At 46.5% G+C, this 21643-nt stretch overlaps 1 protein-coding gene across 2 annotated transcripts in view; it reads right to left on the bottom strand.

The window, feature by feature from the left end:
• Positions 1 to 6477: 6477 nt before the first annotated feature.
• Positions 6478 to 21643, bottom strand: part of RIOK1 (RIO kinase 1) — a 31705-nt gene continuing 16539 nt past the window's right edge. For both annotated transcript variants that reach the window (XM_019945027.3, XM_019945026.3), the window contains exons 13-17: positions 19771 to 19836; positions 18640 to 18759; positions 17754 to 17807; positions 15733 to 15900; positions 6478 to 14654 (exon numbers count right to left, since the gene is read on the bottom strand). In XM_019945027.3, the coding sequence (XP_019800586.1) occupies positions 14544 to 14654; positions 15733 to 15900; positions 17754 to 17807; positions 18640 to 18759; positions 19771 to 19836 (519 nt within the window). In that variant the 3' untranslated portion in view covers positions 6478 to 14543. The remainder of the gene's footprint in view (positions 14655 to 15732; positions 15901 to 17753; positions 17808 to 18639; positions 18760 to 19770; positions 19837 to 21643) is intronic.

Raw genomic sequence — 21643 nt, 5'->3', positions numbered from 1 at the left:
TCCCTACGGCTGCATCTTCATGGGCTGTCAAGTCGAATCCTCTCCATCCCGAGTACCACTGCCTCCGAAAGGCCCACTTTCTCGTTAGCCTCCAAAGTGGCTTTTCTGTCTCCAGTCTCTTGCCCGGTCCAACTTCCACATTGTGGCCAAAGGGATTGGCATTTCTAAAATGCCAATCTGTTATGTTCTCTTTCTATTTAACATGCCTTCAGTGGGACTGCACTGCCTAAGGCAGTGGTTTCTAAACCTGGTTAATAGACCTGAGAGCTTTTTTTAAAATGGAGACTCAGAGGACCCAAGAAAGGCCAAGTCAGGATCTCCAATGAGTGGTAAGAGGGTAGCCCTGCCATGGACCCGATTTTGAAATCAATTTAAATTCTTCTGAAGCACCTTGACACCAAAACTCACCCTACTCTTCAGCATCCTTAATGATTTCATTTCTCACCGGGACGCCCTTTCTCTGTCCGAGCTATTCTGCTATCTGGACACCCTCTCCAGCCGAAGGCTTCCTGTGCCCCCAGGCAAAATCAATACCATCCTTCTCTGGGCCTCCTATGGACTGTGTAGTTGGGAAAACCCCTACTATATCACGTTTCACGTGGTACCTCTGGTGCATTTTTTAAGAAGACGTCTCTCTCTCCAGCTGGACTCCAGACTAACTCCCTGAGACAAGTCTTAAGTAGCTTTGCATCCCTCAAGTCCCAGCACAGGGCTGGCACACAACTGGTTCTCAATAAATATGTATTAAATGCATGACTAATTGAAGAAGAATACAAGGAAACACATTCTTTCCACGTTCAGAATTTTATAGAGATGAAATAAGATGAAGAACCGCCAACAATTTTTAGTTCCTGAAGTTTTAAAATTTCTGAAAGCCCAGAAACTTGCCATTTTCTGCCTGAAGTCTCAAATCTCCACATCATCACTACAAGTCTCTTTTCCCAGGATCCTCAGCCAGAACCTCCAAGCAGTGGTTGTCCTAGGAGAGGGAGACATTATCGAGGGTACAGACAATAAGGGATGGGTTTGCCTGCAAGGATTTTAACGACAATAATAAGCCAATTAAAACTCCCTCTGCTTTTTATTACCACCATGTGCTGCCAATTCTAAGCAATGTGAGTGATAAAATTCTGCTGGTCCTTTGCCCACCAAGTAACCCTGTCCTCTTGTGATCCTTTTTTTCCATTGTCATAAGTGGAAATATGTATGATCTTTAAAGTTTTATCAATTAAAAAGAGAGAGAGAAAGAGACCTGAAATCTGTCCACGATGAATTAGTACTACCTCTCCTTGACCTTCCTTGGCCTGCTTTGAAAAGATTCTTAAGGTAAAATAGAGATAAAAGAATTACGCATTCATCGAAATGTAATATTTTTACTTCCTTTTCTCGTAGGGGCTCACACCAATGAAATAAAAGATCTCCAGGCCATCTCTGCTGTTTGTATATCCTTCATTAAGCAAACAGTTCTGTTAGAATCTGAGATGCAGTTCAGGGTAAAGATACATGATGAGCACACACAACTCATTTCATTCCTCCTGAAGTGCTAAAAACCAAAGAAACAAAACCGGCCCATGGCCAGGGAGAATGAGAGAGGAGACAAAATAAAATCCTGGAAGCTGGAAAACAGATGGACAGTGGAAGTGACTTTGCCGACCTGAAAAGACTGAGTAACCAACGGGGGAAGCTGAGAACAGCTTGACTTACAGCCCAGAATCCTTAAAAGATGCGGGGAATGGCAGCACCAGGGGTCCCAGGAGCCAGCAGTAAAGGAGGTGTGACTTCCTTCCTCGGGAGGTCGAGGATGAAAGCTGTTTAAGAAGCAGTTAGAGCCACGGATCCCCTCCCCGACTCCACGACTGCTCCTCCCCCATGGCAACAGCGGGGAGATCTATTGCCAGGGGAAGGTGAAGGAGAGGCTCTCTGGACCGGGGGACACCAGGCACAGTTAGGGGTCAGGAGACTGTACTGAGGACAGAGGATGGCTTGAACGTTCACACACTGAGGGATGAAGCAATCAAAGCTCCCCCGCTGCGCAAGGCTTCCCGACGCCGGCAGCCAGCGTGTGTGTGTTTTTTTATTCCATAAGAAAGCAGTAACATTAAGGGCAGTAGCTATAGTATAGATCTTGTATTCTCTCAATAGCATATCATCAGTAGGTTTAGAATAATATTCAATTCAGAAAAAAAAAAAGAGGGAGAGAGAGAATGAACTATATGGTTAGTGTTGATTTTCACTGACTTTCTATTTACTTGCAGGGAGATTCGTTCGATGGGGGCATGGATGTCAGAGAATCCAAGGTATGCAGATCTCTGTTTATTGTAAAAATTTACTGCCCTCTGTTAGGACCTCAGACTGGACTCTGTGTGGTCAAGGCCTCCCCAAGAATGGAGCTTGAAAGGTCATAAACCAGAGCAAGGAGGGCCCTGGATGGTGTTTCATTCAGCTGTTTACATTTCCTACTTCAAAAACCCAACACCACACAACCCAGAACAGACTCACGGATGCCTCAGAGGCCTCTGAGCAGCTGCGTGGCCTGCGGAGGCTGGGAAGGAGCCCCAGAGCAGCCCAGACACTCACGTGGGAGGGACGGTCAAACTGCCGCAGCTGGACTGTCGTCCTCAGAACCAGAGCAGGGCTGACCATCACATCTAGGACTTTCCTCCTTCCTCTGGTCTTCTTGGAATTGTGTGTGGCAGAGAGCATCTAAAACCCCTCCAAGAGGGCTTCCCTGGTGGCGCAGTGGTTGAGAGTCCGCCTGCCGATGCAGGGAACGCGGGTTCGTGCCCCGGTCCGGGAGGATCCCACATGCTGCGGAGCGGCTGGGCCCATGAGCCATGGTCGCTGGGCCTGCGCGTCCGGAGCCTGTGCTCTGCAACGGGAGAGGCCACAGCAGGGAGAGGCCCGCGTACCGCAAAAAGTAAAATAAAATAAAAATAAAACCCCTCCAGGAAAGATCCTTACGGGCCATGGGAAAGTGGATCCTGTTTCTACATCTAGGGTATAGAGTCTACGACAGCCCCGCCTGGAGCTGGGGATGACAAAGTGGGCCTCGGCCAGGAGGTGCCTCAAAGCTCTTCCCACGGCCTGATCTTCCTCATCTTTCTTGCCTGCTTCAAGGAGCTGGTCTGAAGAAGGGGACCACCACCACTAAGAGCAGCCGGAGAGGACAGACAACCAAATCCCAGACTGCCTGATCTTCAACCACCTCCATCCACCTAGCGGGCAACCCCAGCTATGTCGGGCTGGACTCTGTCTGCAGGTTCTGCTCCTGGGAACGTCCACAGACACTGGCCTCGCACATTCCTAAAAGGCCAGATGGATCCTGCACCACCCCTGTGCACAGGCACTGGGTGCCCTTCTTCACTGTCCTCTATTTTCTGGGGACACATGGGTTTCCATCACGTGCAGGCGGTGCTCACGCTGCCTCAATGTGACGCAGCTCCGGCCAGCACCCAGCATCCAGCTCCAGCGGCCTCAGGCAGCCTCACCCACGCCCGGCCTCCAACAGCTGTATCCAAAGCACCCCTGATGTGTCTACTCGGATTCTTCTCCCCCTCGATCCTCACGGTCTGGAAAACAGACTCCTCTGCATGCTGGGATGCTGATACTGGCTGGCAACGTGCCCAGCATAAGGTGTTTGGACTAGGACAGCCCACTGAGGCTGGGTGGGGCCTCCCCTGGGCTTGAAGATAGAAGCAGCTGAAATTTCAAACCCCAAATACAACCATTCGGAGATCTTTTCTGTTACTTGCCTTCTTGTAGGGGCTTGCCCTTCCTTTGTTACAAAAATGTTTTCCCATTGTTAAGATCCTTGAAGGATTTTTTTCTTTTTTTCCTGGACTCCTAACAAGCCCATTCCAGTCAGAGAGCTAGATTTCCATCTCCGTGACACCTTGAGAAACTGCCTCATCCTGGAGAACTGTCCCCAGAGAACCTGCTCTCTGTTCCCTGAGCCCAGACTCCAGAGGCAGGAGGATTTCAGCCCGTTCTGGGCCATCCCAGGGCCACAGAACCATGCCCCAAGGTCAAAGGTATTTCAGAGAGATGCTGGGAGAGTGAATCCAGCTAATGGCCGAGACTGCTCACTGCTTTTCTGGCCACTTTCTTCCCTGGCGAGCACAGGCTAAAAGCAGCAAACAAGGCAGACTCGTTCATAAACTGGGGAAGAAGCAGCGAAGCTCCTGCAGGAGGGGACAGAGACATCCTAACCAGAGTGGGCTTCCCGGTGAAAGCAAGGGCCACCGGCTTTCCACTTTCCACTGAGCCGGGTAACTAGATGCTCCATAGGCTGCCATGAACCTAAAACCAACCAAACCAAACAAGAAGCAGCCAAAAAGCAAAACCAGAAAGACGACCATCCCCCAAATCAACCCACGGCTCTCCTGCAGAATCCTAATTACAACATGGCGGGCCTGCCCAGAGACACTCGGGTCCCGGGGGGCGGGGAGTCCAGCGCTCAGCTGATCTCACAGCCGCAGCCCCAGCCCTGCCCCTGGGGTGAGCACGCACCCCTTCACCTAGCTGGGAAGGCCGGCCTCTCCTGCTCAGGTGCTAGGGTGGGTGTCCAACCAGCGCCACCTGAGCCTCCAAGCATCACGCAGAGATCCCAGGCCCCAAAACAGGGAGTGGTGATGAGGCCGACTCCGCCCACCCTTTTAAGCTAGGGCGGGGCTGGCACAAGTGAAACTGCCCAGGCTGGGAGTTTGGCTTTCGGACTCCTCCACCCTCCCCTTTCTACCCATCTCTGCGCTTCCCACCTCACCCCTCCGGCAGTCCCCTGCCCTCCGCCTCGTCGAGGTTCCTTCCACAGAAATTCACCACGTACATTTGGTCCTCATCTGCTCCTTTTCCACTAGTTTGCTTATAACTAGATTCCCCTCCCGCATCCCCCGCCCTCTGGCTGACCAGGGATGGAACCCGTTCCCCCTGCAGTGAAGGGCGGAGTCCTAACCACTGGAGCACCAGGGAATTCCCACCCCTCATCTGCTCCTAAAACCCTATTCCAGAAGCAACCTGTTGGTGGTGAAGGTCATTTTCTCCTCACTTCTCCAAGGGCTGTCCATGGACTTAGACCCCTCACTCTGGAATTCTCCGTTTTTAAGTTCCCAGTTACCCTGTTGGTAAAATAAAACGTATTCCTTCTGGAAGAGGGAAACGGAGCAAGAAAGCGACACAGCGAGGGAACTTGCCTTAGCATTTCCTCGAATTCTTAGGGGAAACCAATATTAATTGAGTACCATGCTCATTTCAGATGAAGGAGCGAGTTCAGAAAGTTTGATTTGCCCAAGTTTGTCCAACTAGCAAATAGTGGAGGTGAAATTTGAAACTAGGCTGACTTCAAATGCCAACCAGGTGGCATTTGAAGTCAGGCAGTCTGACTTGCAAGTTCAGTGCTTAGGCCTTAGCAATCACCCTCGTTAAGGAGATGAGACAAGGGCTTATGTCAAATGACGTTTCCAAGCCCAACACATGAGGAAATTCAGCCAGGCAACAAGTATATCAGCCTATAGGTTGTTGCTGTATTCACTTCTCCCTTCCTCCAAACGGCTTTGTTCCCTTTATCGGTAGTATTGAATATGCTGTTTACTGAAGACCATTTAACAGTTCTTCATAGACAGGGTATAAGTTATAAATAAAAAGGAGGGCTTCCCTGATGGCGCAGTGGTTGAGAGTCCGCCTGCCGATGCAGCTCGCAGGACATTAATGATAAGAACTTAGGCAAATATCTCCCTCCAGAGGAGCAAAAATTATTGCAGGACAAGGAACAGAATTCCCATCGTTAAATTCAAATGGCACATGGTAAAGAAAATAAAATTGCCTTATGAGACTATGATACAGGTAAAAAGCAAACCTGGCCTGTGGGATATAACTGGCACCTTAAACCCACTTATTGTATTTTAATAAACAAACTGTTTTAAGAGATGTAATTCTAACCTGGTCCTTTGGCCTCTGAAGGGCCTTTTCTAAATCATTGATATGCTACTTTTTTTTTCACTCTGTCAGTTGCTTTATTAATTTTATATAAAGCCAGAAATCATAATCAGAAATAGATAACACACGATGTGCAGAATCCATGAGAAAAACTTCTTTGAGCACGAAATTTGAGGCCTTTGGGCATCCTGATAAAACCACAGCACTTTGTTTAGCAATACCCAGGACTCCGGTAAAACACAATTTTTCTTTTTTTTTTTAACAATCAATGACTGTTATTTATTTGCCCTCACACGTGCTTTCTTTATTTTTCATCCTGTATTCCTCTTCAAGCCTTCATCTGAGACCCCTTTCCTTCTCTCTGAAAGTTTTTTTTTTGTTTTTTCATGCCATGCCTCGCAGCTTACGGGCTGTTAGCTCCCCGACCAGGGATTAAACCCGGGCCCTGGCAGAGAAAGCGCTGAGTCCCAACCACTGGATGGCCAGGGAAGTCCCAAAAATACCTATTGGCAACTCCTTTCAATAAGAGTCATCTGTGCTACACGGTTTATTTTTTATACTTATTTTTGGCTGCATTGAGTCTTCGTTGCTGCGCGTGGGCTTTTCTCTAGTTGTGGTGAACGGGGGCTACTTTTTGTTGCGGTGCGCGGGCTTCTCATTGCAGTGGCTTCTCCCATTGCGGAGCATGGGCTCCAGGCACGCGGGCTTCAGTAGTTGTGGTATACAGGCTCAGTAGTTGTGGCTCGTGGGCTCCAGAGCACAGGCTCAGCAGTTGGGCACACAGGCTTAGTTGCTCTGCGGCATGTGGGATCCTCCTGGACCAGGGCTCGAACCCATGTCTCCTGCATTGGCAGGCGGATTCTTAATCACTGAGCCACCAGGGAAGTCCATGCTACGCGTTTTAAAATAATAGAATTGTAAAGGAGAAATTTGATGTCTACCTGGTCCAATTCCCGCAATCCACAGACGAGAAATCCTCTCCCAACGGCAGGTGCCTTATCCATTCCTGCAGCTTGCCCCGGCTAGCCTTGACCACGCTCATGTGCCCGGCAGCAGGAGGGAGGCTCCCAACATCACCGCCAATATTGGTATCATTTACTGAAAAACCACGTTGGGCCAGACCAAGCACCTACTGACAATCCTGCCCACCCCTGGGGCTGGGGTCCTGTTTTATGCCCTGTTGATTGTGCTTCACTGTGGGAGTTGGTCAGCTTCTCAAGGAAGCAGAGGCCTAGTTCAAACTCAGAACCATCCCTTGAGGAGGAGGTCAAGATCGTGGAGTAGGAAGTGGAGCCCACCTCCCCCCACAAATACATCAAAAATACATCTGTTGGGGCTTCCCTGGTGGCGCAGTGGTTGAGAGTCCGCCTGCCGATGCAGGGGACACGGGTTCGTGCCCCGGTCCAGGAAGATCCCACATGCCGTGGAGCGGCTGGGCCCGTGAGCCATGGCCGCTGAGCCTGCGCGTCCGGAGCCTGTGCTCCGCAACGGGAGAGGCCACAACAGTGAGAGGCCCGCGTACCGCAAAAAAAAAAAAAAAAAAAAAAAAAAAAAATCTGTATCTGGAACAGTTCTCACAGACCACCACCAGAACCATCTCTTAAGATCAACTTGTTTTCAGAACTTTCAGTCCGTATTTGGGAAGAGTTGGGAAAATGCGTGACTATAAGGCTAGGCTCCTATCAGGTCTCCCATTCTCCTACGTTATGGTGATTTGGGATTGAAGAACTCATCAGTCAATGCACTGTTGCCCAAGCACTTCGGATGACAGTCAAATGGTCTCACGCGGTCAAAGTCAAGACAACAATCCAGTTTAAAATGCACCCGTTCCACTGGCTGGAGAGCTGCGCTGATGCCGAGGGTCTGAGGACAGAAGGCTGTGCAGAGGCAGCGCTGTAGCCCCCAGGCGTAGATTGGTCACCTTACAGTGGGCGCCCCTGGTCACTGAAGGGAGGGCTAGAGGGCACAAGTCAATGCACATCAACCCCTAGTCTTCATTTTTATCATCATGGGGTGGTGGTGGTGTGTGTATCCAATTGATGTCACAGCTCCACCTTTAAGAAACACAACGTATTATTCCCTTAAATATTTATTGAGCATTTACGGTATTTTAGACACAATTCTAGGTGCTGGGATACAAGACTGAACAAAGATAAAAATCCCTGCCCCTGTGGAGCTTACATTCTAGGAAGAGGTTGGGAGGTGAGGGAAGACACACAATACGTATGAGAAAACTCAGCATGTAAGTACAGGCAGAGCTGGGACATACCGTGGGCTTGGCTACAGACCACCAAATAAAGCGAGTAGCGCAATAAAGCAAGTCACATGGATTTTTTGTTTCCCAGTGCATAAAAAAGTGATGTTTACACTAGACTGTAGTCTATAAGTGTGCAATAGCATTGTGTCTAAAAAAAGTGATTAAACAATCCTTTATTGCTAAAAGAAGTTAACCATCATCTGAGTTGTCAGCGAGATGTAATCTTTTTGCTGGTGGAGGGTTTCAGAGATTTTGAGAACTATCAAAATATGTAACACAGAGTCATAAAGTGAGCAAAGGCTGTTGGAAAAATGGCCCAGACAGACGTGATCAACAGAGGGTTGCCACAGACCTTCAATTTGTAAAAACCGCAATTACCTGTGAAGCGCAATAAAACGAGGTCTACCTGTAAGTTAGTTAGAGGAGCTTTAGAAAAACTATGCAAAGCAAAGGTAATAAGGTGTGTAGGGGCCTTAGTTAAGGGGGCAGACTGCAAATCCAGACAGAGTGGTTAGGACAGGTCACTGAGAAGGTGACATATGTTAAAACAAGGGTCAGGCTTGGCAGCACTAAAACTTCTGTCAGCATTTGTTCAATATACAAGTTCTCAAACTGCCTTCACATTCAAGTGACATTTCAAGTGACATTGCCGAGCTGGGCCAGTACCAGAAGCCATCACAGTTCTACCTAGACCTACTTCTTTGGCCCAGATGATTAAACCTTGATGCCTAGGCAAAAAAAGTTACTTAAGAATAATGGGCTTCCCTGGTGGCGCAGTGGTTGAGAGTCCGCCTGCCGATGCAGGGGGCGTGGGTTCGTGCCCCGGTCCGGGAGGATCCCACGTGCCGCGGAGCGGCTGGGCCCGTGAGCCATGGCCGCTGAGCCTGCGCGTCCGGAGCCTGTGCCCCGCAACGGGAGAGGCCGCAGGAGTGAGAGGCCCGCGTACCGCAAAAAAAAAAAAAAAAAAAGTTTAAAAGAATAACGAGTAAAATAAAAATATAGATACTTGTGTAATACAGAACTACTATGTGACAAGCCCTGTTTTAAGTACTTAATATATTTACTTTGACTCAGTAAAAAAAAAAAAAACACCTTCTTTTCTTACAGAAATTGTTACAGAGAGAGCAGTATAATAAATCCCTACACAGCCATTCCTCTGCTTTAGCAGCTACTGACCTCCTGCTCGTTCTGCTTCATCCACCACTTTCCTTTAGGAGTCGGTCAAGGATGGAGAATTTTGAAACAGTCGCAGGCTTTCTACCCATCTCACCCATAAAGGCTTCAGTCCATACTCTGGGAGAACCACTTTTAAATACAACACCGCTATCACATCCAGTAAAATGAACAATCCCTTACTACCATCTAACACCTCCTCCATTTTTAGTTTTCCCTATCTGTCTAAAAAGAAAGCCCCAAACAGTGCATCTTTTTACAGTGGGTTTGATCTAATCAGGGTCCAAGTGAAATCGCAGCATTGGGAAATATGTCTCTTAGATCTCTTTACCATGGCTCTCCCTCTTCTTTTTTTTGCCCCTTATTCTGAATTCGGTTGACTATATTCTCCCAGCATCATTTATCCTGTTCCTGTGAGCTGTATACTTTGTAAACTGCTGATTACAGCTGGCGGCCACATGGGTTGAGGTTCAACGTTTCTGGGGGGAGGCAAGATACTTTCTAGGTTCTGTGAACCTCTTTTCACATCACTGCAGGAACACCGAGGGGTCGGACTGTTCCATCTTGAATGACGGAGTCCAGGTTCACCAGCCTGATCCAGCCCTTGCCAAGCTCCCCGTAGCTCTCCTGTGTCCTTCACAGTAACTCCACGAGGCAGGCACTACTCTTTATCTCCACGTGCTTGTGGCACCTGCCTACTTAACGGGGTCAGGTCCTCAGACCCAGAAGCATCCAACCCCACAACGGGGCTTTTCCTACTCTTCTCCATCCTGAAACACTCCCCCCAGTGCCGTCTGGAACCCACGTGGGGTCAGACACCAGCAAGAAGCCTCGCATCCTCAACGTCTTCTCTGAGGGTTCCCCTCTCCTTGCCGCATTTAAACCCTGGCTCTCCGGAGGGCACTGACGTCGTCCGACACCACTCACCTCCCCACTACATTACAGGCGTCCGCGTCACCTCTCTCCCAGCCCACTGAAGATTCAGGCATGTCACTCACTGACACTCTAAAACTAGGCCCTGTCCTAACACAGATGGTCCTTCCAAAACCCTGGCCTCAGTTCCTTGACCTAAGCCTCTGATGCTCCCCTATGCAGCCACTCACGCCCACGGCTGTAGCGCAGATGCTACCTTCAAGGGCAACGCGCATGCGTACTTTAAACAGCCCATCCTCTGCCTGCCCGCCTCTCCAGCTGCTGCGCTGGGACCCCAAGGACCCACCACTTTTTCACTGACAAGCTTAGGACTCCAAGGCAGCTATGCAGAAAATGTGTAAAGGTTAAAATTTCACCCCGAGATGATTAAGTTGCTCGGCCTTAAAATTATTAAGGTGCGTTGATAAGAGGGGTAGAAAGCTCTCAGAGAGCTAGAAATAGCTGTGCTCACACACGGATGATGCCCTTGCCATTCTGGGAAAAAAGGAGAGAGAAAGGATTTTGTGGGTGTGTGGCTATTCCAGGCGGTACGAGGGCCACCTCCTCACGACCGCAGCCTGCCAGCAGTCAAAGCAGGATGTGGAGTGACAAAGAAAATGAAGGAAAGCCAAAAAGCAAAAATTCCGCGAGTTCAAGTCTTCATTCTCTAAGTTCAAGCCCAGAGGTTCCCACAGCACCACCAACCGTGACTAAGATCTCTGGAGAACACAGACCCAAGAAAGATACCTTTTCCTTCGGAAACTAGCTTAAATGATTTCAGACACAACACTATAATTTCCCCTGGAGCACTAATAAAAGCCCTGATGTCCAAGGTAACACAAACCCAAAGGATATGGAAGTTAAAAACCCCAACCAAGGGCTTCCCTGGTGGCGCAGTGGTTGAGAGTCCGCCTGCCGATGCAGGGGGCGTGGGTTCGTGCCCCGGTCCGGGAGGATCCCACATGCCGCAGAGCGGCTGGGCCCGTGAGCCACGGCTGCTGAGCCTGCGCGTCCGGAGCCTGTGCTCCGCAACGGGAGAGGCCGCAACAGTGAGAGGCCCGTGTACTGCAAAACAAACAAACAAAACAAAACAGAACTCCAACCAAAATGGATTAGGAATGTAATAACCTAATCCAATTCAAGAGACAGAACATGGAGAGCTCTTGTTTTATGATCATCAAAGGTTGAAAATCTTAGCCATTTGATGTGGTCACAGGAAATCTTCACAGGAGACCATACATACCTTGACCATACCAGCAGACCATACCTGCTGATTCATGCGACCCTTTCATCATCAAAAAGTAAACCCCAGAAGTCAAAGTCAAGCTCTGAATGAATGTTCCTGGTCTTTACTTATATGTGTATAAACAACTAAGAATTAGAAAATCTGTCAAGCTCTTGAAAACCAAAAGGATTTTTAGAAATGTCAACATTCAGAGCCCATGGCATTTGAGATGTCCTTCAAGTGAATTTTTACCAGCTTCTAGAAGAACATCTTCATCTCTTCATTTTGAGCCAAAAGGTGAATGACATCATAGCCACAAAACAGGATAGGCCTGCAACCAAGAAACAAGCTGCTTGCACAGAATTCAGCAGAAACCCATGAAAAGGAGAGCTCTTCTCCAACAAGTCTTAGTACCAAACTACAAAGTTCTTCAACCGATTGAGTCCATCTTCATCAAGGAGTAGAGAAAGCTAAAGAAAAAGTGATGTCAGCCCCAAACGTGGATTCGCATTTGATCAGACCTAGGCAGCCAGCTGCCACTGTGCCCACCTCTTCACTCCAAGGCCAGGCTCAAATGCTGGAGCTCCTGGGCCAGGGAAAGTTCTGTTCCTAAACTGCTTCATCAAAGGAAGAATAAGTAGAGCCGCAGAGGAAATAGCTGTGATTTTGTGCTTCAACGAAATCAACCAGATTCCTCACAGTAAACTTTCAGAAACACCTGCATTTTTGAAGGGATTAGAAAATCAACGAAATAGGACAGAAAACCAGATACATCAACAACCGACAAAATGATGTCCCAGCCTTTGGATCAAGAGACCCCAAAGCTCATCTCTCCAAATGGAAAGTCACTGCACAACCAATAATCCAGGGACACTAAAACCTGTCAAGTGCTCAAAATTCTATTGCAGTTAAAGCCAGAAAGTAGCCCTGTTAAGTTTGCCTACAAAGAGGCTCCTTCCTCCAGACCTCCTGGCAAGAAACAAACAAGGGAAACGGTTTCAGACCAGTTTGCAAGAATGCTACCAGTGGTTCCCACTCAGCCACAGCTACAGCCCAGAATCCAGACGGGGAAACAGCCACATAAGCAAGCTGCCAGAAAAAGGCTCCTCAAATCAGAATCTCCCCTAGTCCCAAATCCCGGCACGTCACAAGCCACTTCCTCCCGGCAGCAGGTAATGAGTGTCCGTCCTACCGACACCACTTTTGCCCAGAGAAACTGAATCCAAGCCTAGTGATTGCATTCGATTCACCAAAGATGGCACTGCGGAGCCCGACCACCTGATTCAAACACGCCTGGCTGGAGGTAAGACCCAACCCATGAGAGAACCGGGGGGTCCTGAAGATGAATCCCCCAGGGTGTACTCGATTGCTCAGCCTCCTTTTTCGTTTTCTCTTTGGTTGTGGTTAACTGTAGAATATTTTACAGGACATACAATTGTGTTTCACTGAAATTATACTTCATATTTTGAACTTGTTTCAAGTCAGGAAGAGAGGCTATTATGAACGTAATAAATTTGACTTAAAACTTTAAAAGCTCAATTGACCCTGCCACCCCTTCAATAACCCACAGATTCTCAAACAAGCAGGTGCAAGCTTCAGTTTAAGGGAAATTAGGTTTATCTATGGAAATTGCCTTTGAGTCAAGGACTAAAATCGGCATTTCTCACAGCACATCCAGTTCACCATGCCTGCTTTACCTAGAATCCAACCGCTTCTCTCCATGTCTACTGCTACCATCCTGGACCGAGCCTCCGTCACCTGTCGCGTGGGTACCACAGTACATACCCAGCCACCTGCCCATCCCCACCCATCTCCTAGTCCATTTTCCCTGGAAGCCACAGGGATCGCGACCCTTTCAAAACAGAAGTCAGATTACACCATTCCTCTGCTCAAAACCTTCCAGGCACATACCACCACCTGATCGAAGCTGCTACTTCCCCCCCATGGTTATGATGGTTATGATGCTCTAGCTCCCTGTTTCTGGAACATTTCAGACACACTTCCGCCTCGGGGCCTTTGCACTTGCTGTTTGCTTTGCCTGGAATGCTCTTCTCTCCCGATATGCACATGACTCACATCCTTCAAGTATTTGCCCAAATATGGCCTCTCAGCGTGGCCTGTTTTAAACCTGCACTCTCCCACCGCCCCAGGCATTCTCTTCTCTACATTATTTCTTCCCCTCCCCCGGAATATATTACCTGCTGATAGACTATTTTTTACTTATTTTGTTTAATGCCTCGTCTTCCTATTAAAACGCAAACCAGCTGAAGGTAGTAACTTTTGTCTGCTTTATCCAGTAGGCCCGCCCCTCCCTCAATAACCCACTGACTCTCAAACAAGCAGGTGCAAGCTTCGGTTTAAGGGAAACTAGGTTTATCTATGGAAATTGCTTTTGATTTACTGCTGTATCCCTCGCACCTAAAATACTCAAATATTTGATGAATGAATGAACAGACCTCATAGTTGAATGTGAAATAGCTTATAAACTAGGAGGTCCTAGCTCAAAAAAGAATATGAAAGATGAAGAGTAACTTATTGTAAATAATCATCAATACACATAGAACAAAGTTGTGATGAACGATTATATCAACAACTGAATTCTCTAAATCAGTGAAACCCCCTTTTATAGAAACCGTGGCCTTATAATCAAATGATTTCAGATGGGTCTTTGGCACGTTACAAACAAAGCAAAAACAATTTGCCCAAGTTTGTCCAAAGTGCCTTTACGTAACTGCTCAATACATTTAAACAGTTACGATGCTTCAAAAACCAAACTGCAGGAGAAAATATATACAAAAGTAAAATTGTATAAAGTTCTTCATTAAAATAGTAGCTTCAACAGTCCTCTATCAATACCATAAAGAGCTAGGGACTAGACCTAGACACTAGAGCTTAGAGCTTTTTACATAATTACATGAAAACACGTGAATCCGTCCACGAGGACACTGCAGTAATAACCATTCAGTTAAAATCAATAACCCATCCTCCAGATGCAGCTCAGAGAGCAGGTGATGGGAAATCACTGTATATCATACAGTTCTGGTTCTATTTGCCCCTTTTCGTCTTGGCTGTCTTCTCCTTTCTTTTTTTCACATGTTTAGGAACTTTGTTTTTTCTTTTCTCTCTCTGGGCTTCCTTGACCATCTTTTTTCTTTCCTGTAAAAACAAAAACAAAAAGTAAAAATATTTGCAAATTTAATTCATTCTGAGTATTCATGTTATTACAACTAAATTTTTTTAACAAATTAATTAATTAATTTATTTATTTTTGGCTGTGTTGGGTCTTTGTTGCTGCGTGCGGGCTTTCTCCAGTTGTGGTGAGCGGGGGCTACTCTTCATTGCGGTGTGCGGGCTTCTCACTGCAGTGGCTTCTCTTGTTGCAGAGCACGGGCTCTAGGTGCGTGGGCTCCAGGAGCTGTGGCACGTGGACTCTAGAGCACAGGCTCAGTAGTTGTGGCGCACGGGCTTAGCTGCTCTGCAGCATATGGGATCTTCGCGGACCAGGGCTCGAACCCGTGTCCCCTGCATTGGCGCAGGCGGATTCTTAACCACTGTGCCACCAGGGAAGCCCCAGAACTAAATTTTAAAATACATGTAAAAAGATAAAAAGTGAGCATCACAGAAAAAAAATTGAAAATGATAATGGTTTCGTGGTAGAATTTGGGATGAAAATTATCTTTAAGATTTCTTAATAGAAATTTGAAGATAGCCAAAGAGAACGTGTGCTAGGGAGTTGGGTATGTCTCTCAGAAGTCTTGGAACCCTCACTCTATATAAGGTTTAAAGGATCAGGCTAAGACTAAAGAGTAACAGTTAGCCATCACGGATTGTTTCATCAGTAGCATCTCTTATGTCCACGGCCAGGAGTGGAAGAAACAGAGATTCTGGAAATAGGGAGCTGGGCTGTAACGCCCCTGAAATGGTTTTTTGGTATTTCACCATGGGGCAACTCCAGCATCATTTGTTCTTCAAGTGCATGACAATCACTTTTCATCAATGCACTGAAACTAGTGTGCCCTCTCTCTAGGCAGTGCCCAAGGAGCTCTTAGTAGAAGCCCAATCTCTAGCTGATGTTACCACCAAAAGCAAAGTTCATGCTTGGGAACTAAAACGTCAGGTGGAGGGACTTACTGACCAATGTGTTCAGCAACTATGATCCAGATATCTGAGCAGAGAGCCTTGAGGGGCTGTGCTGTCGTACCGACAAACAAGGGAATCTAAGTTTGTGGCTAACCTTTTTATCAACTTCAAGGTCAGCGGTGGGCTTTCTGGAGCAGGCGTTGTCTCCCTGGTCTTCAGAGTCTGTGTCAGAACACTGAGAGCTTCTGGCATCTTCTGAATCAGAACACGTCTTTTCCTTAACTTGACTTTCCTTAATTTGATTTTCTAGGAGTGCAGGGACCTTGAAAATATCAGAGGACCATGTTATTCTAAACCAGTCAGTTATCTATTGGTATTAAATGTGTTAAGGCCAAAAATCAGATTTCAGCCTTACAGACAGACTTTGAAAAATAACATCCTGTATTGAAACATCAAAACAATGGAATCAACGTCAGGGAGGACGCCTCAAGGAGCTGTTCCCGGACGGCTCAAGGACGTACCCAAACACAGGGACTGGGGCTTCACTGGGTGACCTAGATCAACAACAGGACCGCTCTACTTCCTGCAGGAAATCAGGAGGGTCGAGCCGGGATTTGGAAAGAGGCGAAAATACACATAGAAGTGAAAAGTGAAGTTACTTGGATAACTTCACAGTGGATTTCCTACCAATTAAATTTCATTTAACACTTGTTAATCCAATCAAGAGGGAACACAATATTTAAACAAGAGAAACATTCATTTTTCCCCTGAAATTTAGCAATTTTTTAAATAATTAATTAATTAAATTTTTGGCCACGTTGGGTCTTTGTCGCGGTGCACGGACTTCTTATTGCGGTGGCTTCTCTTGTTGTACAGCACAGGCTCTAGGCGCAGAGGCTTCAGTAGTTGTGGCGTGTGGGCTCAGTAGTTGTGGCTCGCGGGCTCTAGAGCGCAGGCTCAGTAGTTGTGGTGCACGGGCTTAGTTGCTCCGTGGCATGTGGGATCTTCGCGGACCAGGGCTCGAACCCATGTCCCCTGAATTGGCAGGCGGATTCTTAACCACTGCGCCACCGGAGAAGTCCAAATTTAGCAGTTTTTAAAGCAGGAGGAAGCATTTTTAAAACCACGAGGTTTTCTTTTCATAATGAAAAAAACAGATCTTTAAAAGGCGATTGTACAGAAAGGCTTTCCAGCCAGTTATAGCACAATCTTCCTGCTCTAGAATTCAAAGCACACCTACCCCATCACACCTGCTGCATAAAACCCAGAATTCTCCCAGTCCAATTCTTCCCACAGAAAAAACACACTCAATTTTCAGAATGTAAACCGTGATCCTTCATATTCAAGCCTTTCATTAAGAATATTAAAAGAAGTGGGACTTCCCTGGTGGCCCAGTGATTAAGAATCCGCCTTCCAATGCAGGGGACGTGGGTTCAATCCCTGGTCGGGGAACTAAGATCACACATGCCGTGGAGCAACTAAGCCCGCGCGCCACAACTGCTGAGTTCACGTGCCTCAACTAGAGAGCCCACATGCTGCAGACTACAGAGCCCACACTCCCTGGAGCCCACGCCACAACAAAAGACCCCACATGCTGCAACTAAGACCTGACGCGGCCAAATCAATCAATCAATCGACTATTTTTTTTAAAAAAAAGAATATTAAAAGAAGTACGAACTACCTTTATTATTGCTTAAATAAGAATCAATTCCTGCCGTTTGAAAATGTAAGACAAAACAAAGTGAGTTTAAGAAAAAAACACTACAGGAATCTGTACTGTGAGACAGCATGACTAGCCCTTCAACAGCCTGTGTGCTGGGATGAGACCAGATCTCACTGTTGCTTTAAGTTGGTTGTAGAAACATCAACAAGCACATGGTTATTCGTTAATAACTTCACAAATGAAGAACAGGATACAAAAAGAATCGATGCCTCAGCTACAATAACAGAGCAATTCAGGGGCAGAATGAAGAATAAACCACGCATTTCCACATTTCAGTTTCATGGTTAAGAAGAATGAACATAAAAAGGGCATTGCTGAAAATGCCCATGGACTTTGAAAGCATCTGTACTAGTAACATTACGCCACTGTTAATTCAATAACACCTGACATGAAATTTTATATCCTTTGAAAGAGTTTTCAAGTAAATGAACAGTAACACATGTTCTGCATACCTTCTGAACTCCTGACAAATCCTTCTTCAGTCCCGTGACAGTTTGGTATAGAATCTTGAAACCAAAAAGAAAAAAACAAGAATCAACATAAAACTGGACATGGAAGTACACTGCAATACTAAGAAAGAACACTGTGGTCTAAATGATACCTTGTGATTATAAAAAGGTGCCTAACATTTATCTCATGGGACACAGAGAGTATGTAGCATGGGTGTGGTTCTCACCCACAGGCACAGCAGGCGTCAGCAGACTCTGGCCCACAGGCCAAATCTGACCTGCGGCCTGGTGGTTTTTAAGGATAAACAGTTGCAATCAATTTGATGATAGAAAGCCCTAACTCTGAATCTCAGCTAAATGTAATGTTTTCTCCTCTCCCCCAAATAACTCTATTCTTCTCTCATTAGTAGACCTGTATCATGAAAAGTTGTGTGTTTTCAATTATTATTAAAGTATTTTTAATTTCATCAAAACTTTGGGGGACGTTTTTTCTCTCTTGTTATATAACAACCCACATAATAGCCTCAGTCTCGCTTCTTGGCCTGCGAAGCCTTAAATATTTACTATCTGGCCCTTAAGCAGAAAAAAATTTTCCAGACTCTGAAACACATATGTTAGTGGAGCTAGTATAATAACCATTTATAGCCTAGACTTCTATACAAATCTTCCTTTTCCTGCAATTATAGTCTGTTGGACTCATTCAAGTGTGTCCTTTCCTTTCACAAAGACCAGGGGATTGATCCCCTTTACAAGCAGTGTGCGCAGAGGGTTTGCTAATGTGAAGGGAGTGAGCCGTCGCACAGGCGTAGAGGCCGACACTCAAGACGGCGGGTCTGGGCCGGCAGCTTCCGCGGCGAGCTGACTTGCTGAAGACAAACCAGCGACTCACGTTGTCCTGCTGGGCGTTCATGGCCATGTCCTCTTCCTTCAGTTTCATCATTATATCCACATCCCTCTCATAGTTCTTCACTTCATTCAAGGTTCTAGGGATGTAAGCTCGCTTAAACACCTAACGGACGCAGAGGGAAAGTACAATGGAGACTCATTCACGTGCTTCTCCTGCGCACTCAGCGTCCTCACCCCATCAGGTCCCAGAGGAACTCATCACCATCGTCACCCTCAGCTCTGATATACGGTAACCCTTAGAATAACCCTTCTCTCCCCTCGTCTGTATTCCATGGAGCCTTTCTGATGGGAGAGAAAGGAGCTGCCGTGAGCAAGCGCCCCCTGGCTATGCCTAACAGAGGAAGGGGCTCTTTCATGCGAGCATCGTCTACCCTGCGCCACAGCTGACGTGTATGGGGTATCTTATACTCACCCATCACACCACACACGACAGCGGTGAGAATTATTGTTATTTTGTAAAAGCCTACTATGGATCACCTTCACAAAAAAATATACTGACTCCCAAGATTTTAAAAAAGTCTTCCTTTTTACCAAACACGAGTCTTTAAAATCTACAGTGTTACTGAAAGCAACATTTAAATCACTTCAAAATTCCCATTAGCGGGCTTCCCTGGTGGCGCAGTGGTTGAGAGTCCGCCTGCCGATGCAGGGGACGCGGGTTCGTGCCCCGGTCAGGGAAGATCCCACATGCCGCGGAGCGGCTGGGCCCGTGGGCCATGGCCGCTGAGCCTGCGCGTCCGGAGCCTGTGCTCCACAGCGGGAGAGGCCACAGCAGTGAGAGGCCCGCGTACCGGGAAAAAAAAAAAAAAAAAAATTCACATTAGCAAACTAAAACAGGCTCTTCCTTCTTGAATCACGTCCTCCAAGGGGTTCTGTAAAAATGTTCTCCACGCAGGACGAGGGGCTAACAGGTCACTGAGTGGAAGGATGTAATGGGATGTAAGTTACACAAGCTCGTGCAGCTGAATCGTGTAACGTGTTATGTCTCAATGAAATATCATCATTTAAAAAAACTGCTTATCTATTAAAATTAAGATCATGCCCCAGCAATATAAAAAAAAAGACCTCAAGACACAAGTGTTTCCTAAGTCAGTAAACAGATGATACATCTTACCTCTTCATCCACATGATCTTGGCTGGACCTTTCCTCCTTGGTCCTTTGAGATGCTATTTCCATGGCCTTGGAAAGAAAACAAAAATCACTTTCCTTTACATTCAACCCACATCCATTCCCCAATTTTAGTGGAAAGCTGTTCTAGCCTCTCTGGGTACAGCCCTTCACCCTGCGTATCCTCCAGTGGTACAGGTTAGCTCTCCATGGTAGAACTCACCAAAAAGGCTGTCATCGAACCCAGAGGTTAACAGTATAAATCAAACTCGTCTAGCCTCAGGGCATCCCTAGACTCTTCCTCAAGAGTAATACTGTTTTGACTAATTTTTAAACGATTAACAAAAATATTTATTAAAGGAAAACTGACACCAAAAGAAAGAACCCTTCCTCAATTCTTGAGCTGTCCACGAAGGGGATCACAGAGGAGCGGGAGGGTCCGCTCACCTTGAGTCCACGGCTCTAACGCCGCCGCACGACAGAGCCCCAAAGAAAGCTCTTTGAGCAAACGATGACTGACACTAAGAAGGTGACAAAGATTCTATAGATTCTTTTGGCTTGTAAAACTTAAGATTTGTTCTCTAACCTATTTAGAATACACAGAGGAAAGCAAACAACAGTGGTACTAGAGTTTTTTAAGTTCACACATTAAAATTAGTGCTAAAGAGTTTAAGAAGGGGGCTTCCCTGGTGGCGCAGTGGTTGAGAATCTGCCTGCCAATGCAGGGGACACGGGTTCGAGCCCTGGTCTGGGAAGATCCCACATGCCGTGGAGCAACTAGGCCTGTGAGCCACAACTACTGAGCCTGCGCGTCTGGAGCCTATGCTCGAGGCCGCGGTGGTGAGAGGCCTGCGCATCGCGATGAAGAGTGGCCCTCGCTTGCCGCAACTAGAGAAAGCCCTCGCACAGAAACGAAGACCCAACACAGTCAAAAATAAAATAGTAAATAAATAATAAATAAATTTTTAAAAATTATATAAAAAGAAAGTTATGTTTAAAAAAAAGAGTTTAAGAATAAAAGTGATGTGATATTTACTTATTCAATTAACGTGATTATTTCCTCTGTGCCAGGTACTGAGTAGCTACCAGTGATACAGAGTAAAATCTTGTCCCTTAGGAGTTCACAGCCTAGCAGGGTGACAAAATTAAAAAGAACTTCATGTGATAAGAAGGATACAGTGTGACTACGTCCGTTACAGAGTTAGATAATATAGAAAATATACCTATGGAAACAATGAGCTCTGCCTGATTTCTCCTCGAGAGCTTTCTGAATTGAGCTTTGAAGTTCCCTAGGCAGAGCAAGACGAGCAAAGGTAGAAATGGGAGGGCGTTCCAGGGAAAGGGGAGAGTGTGAAAAGGTGGGAAGAACCTGAACACCTGTTCAGGGGCCATGTGTTCAGTATTCTACGATTGAGAGGCAACAAAAGCAAAAACAGATAAGCTGGACATCAAAACTAAAAACCTCTGTGCATCCAAGGGTGTGGTCAACAGAGTGAAAAGGCAGCCCATGGAACGGCAAAAAACATCTGCAAATCATATATCAGACAAGGGGTTAATAATCTCCTAAATATATAAAGAACTTCTATAATTCAACAACAAAACAATCTAATTAAAAAATGGGCAGACCTGAATAGACATTTCTCCAAAGACATACAAATGGCCAACAAGCACATGAAAAGATGCTCAACATCACTAATCATTAGGAAAATGTCAATCAAAATTGCAAGACCCCACCTCCCACCCATCAGCTACTCAAAAAACAAAACAAAAAATAAAACCAGAAAATAACGAGTGTTGGTGAGGATGTAAGAACGTGGAGAAACTGGAACCCAGGCAGCCTGCTGGTGACAGTGTAAAATGGTGCAGCCACTAGGGAAAA

Source organism: Tursiops truncatus, chromosome 10 (genome assembly GCF_011762595.2).
Source record: "Tursiops truncatus isolate mTurTru1 chromosome 10, mTurTru1.mat.Y, whole genome shotgun sequence".
NCBI lineage: Eukaryota > Metazoa > Chordata > Mammalia > Artiodactyla > Delphinidae > Tursiops > Tursiops truncatus.
The sequence above is the reverse complement of the archived record's forward strand: the minus strand, read 5'-3'. Positions and strand labels throughout refer to the sequence as shown.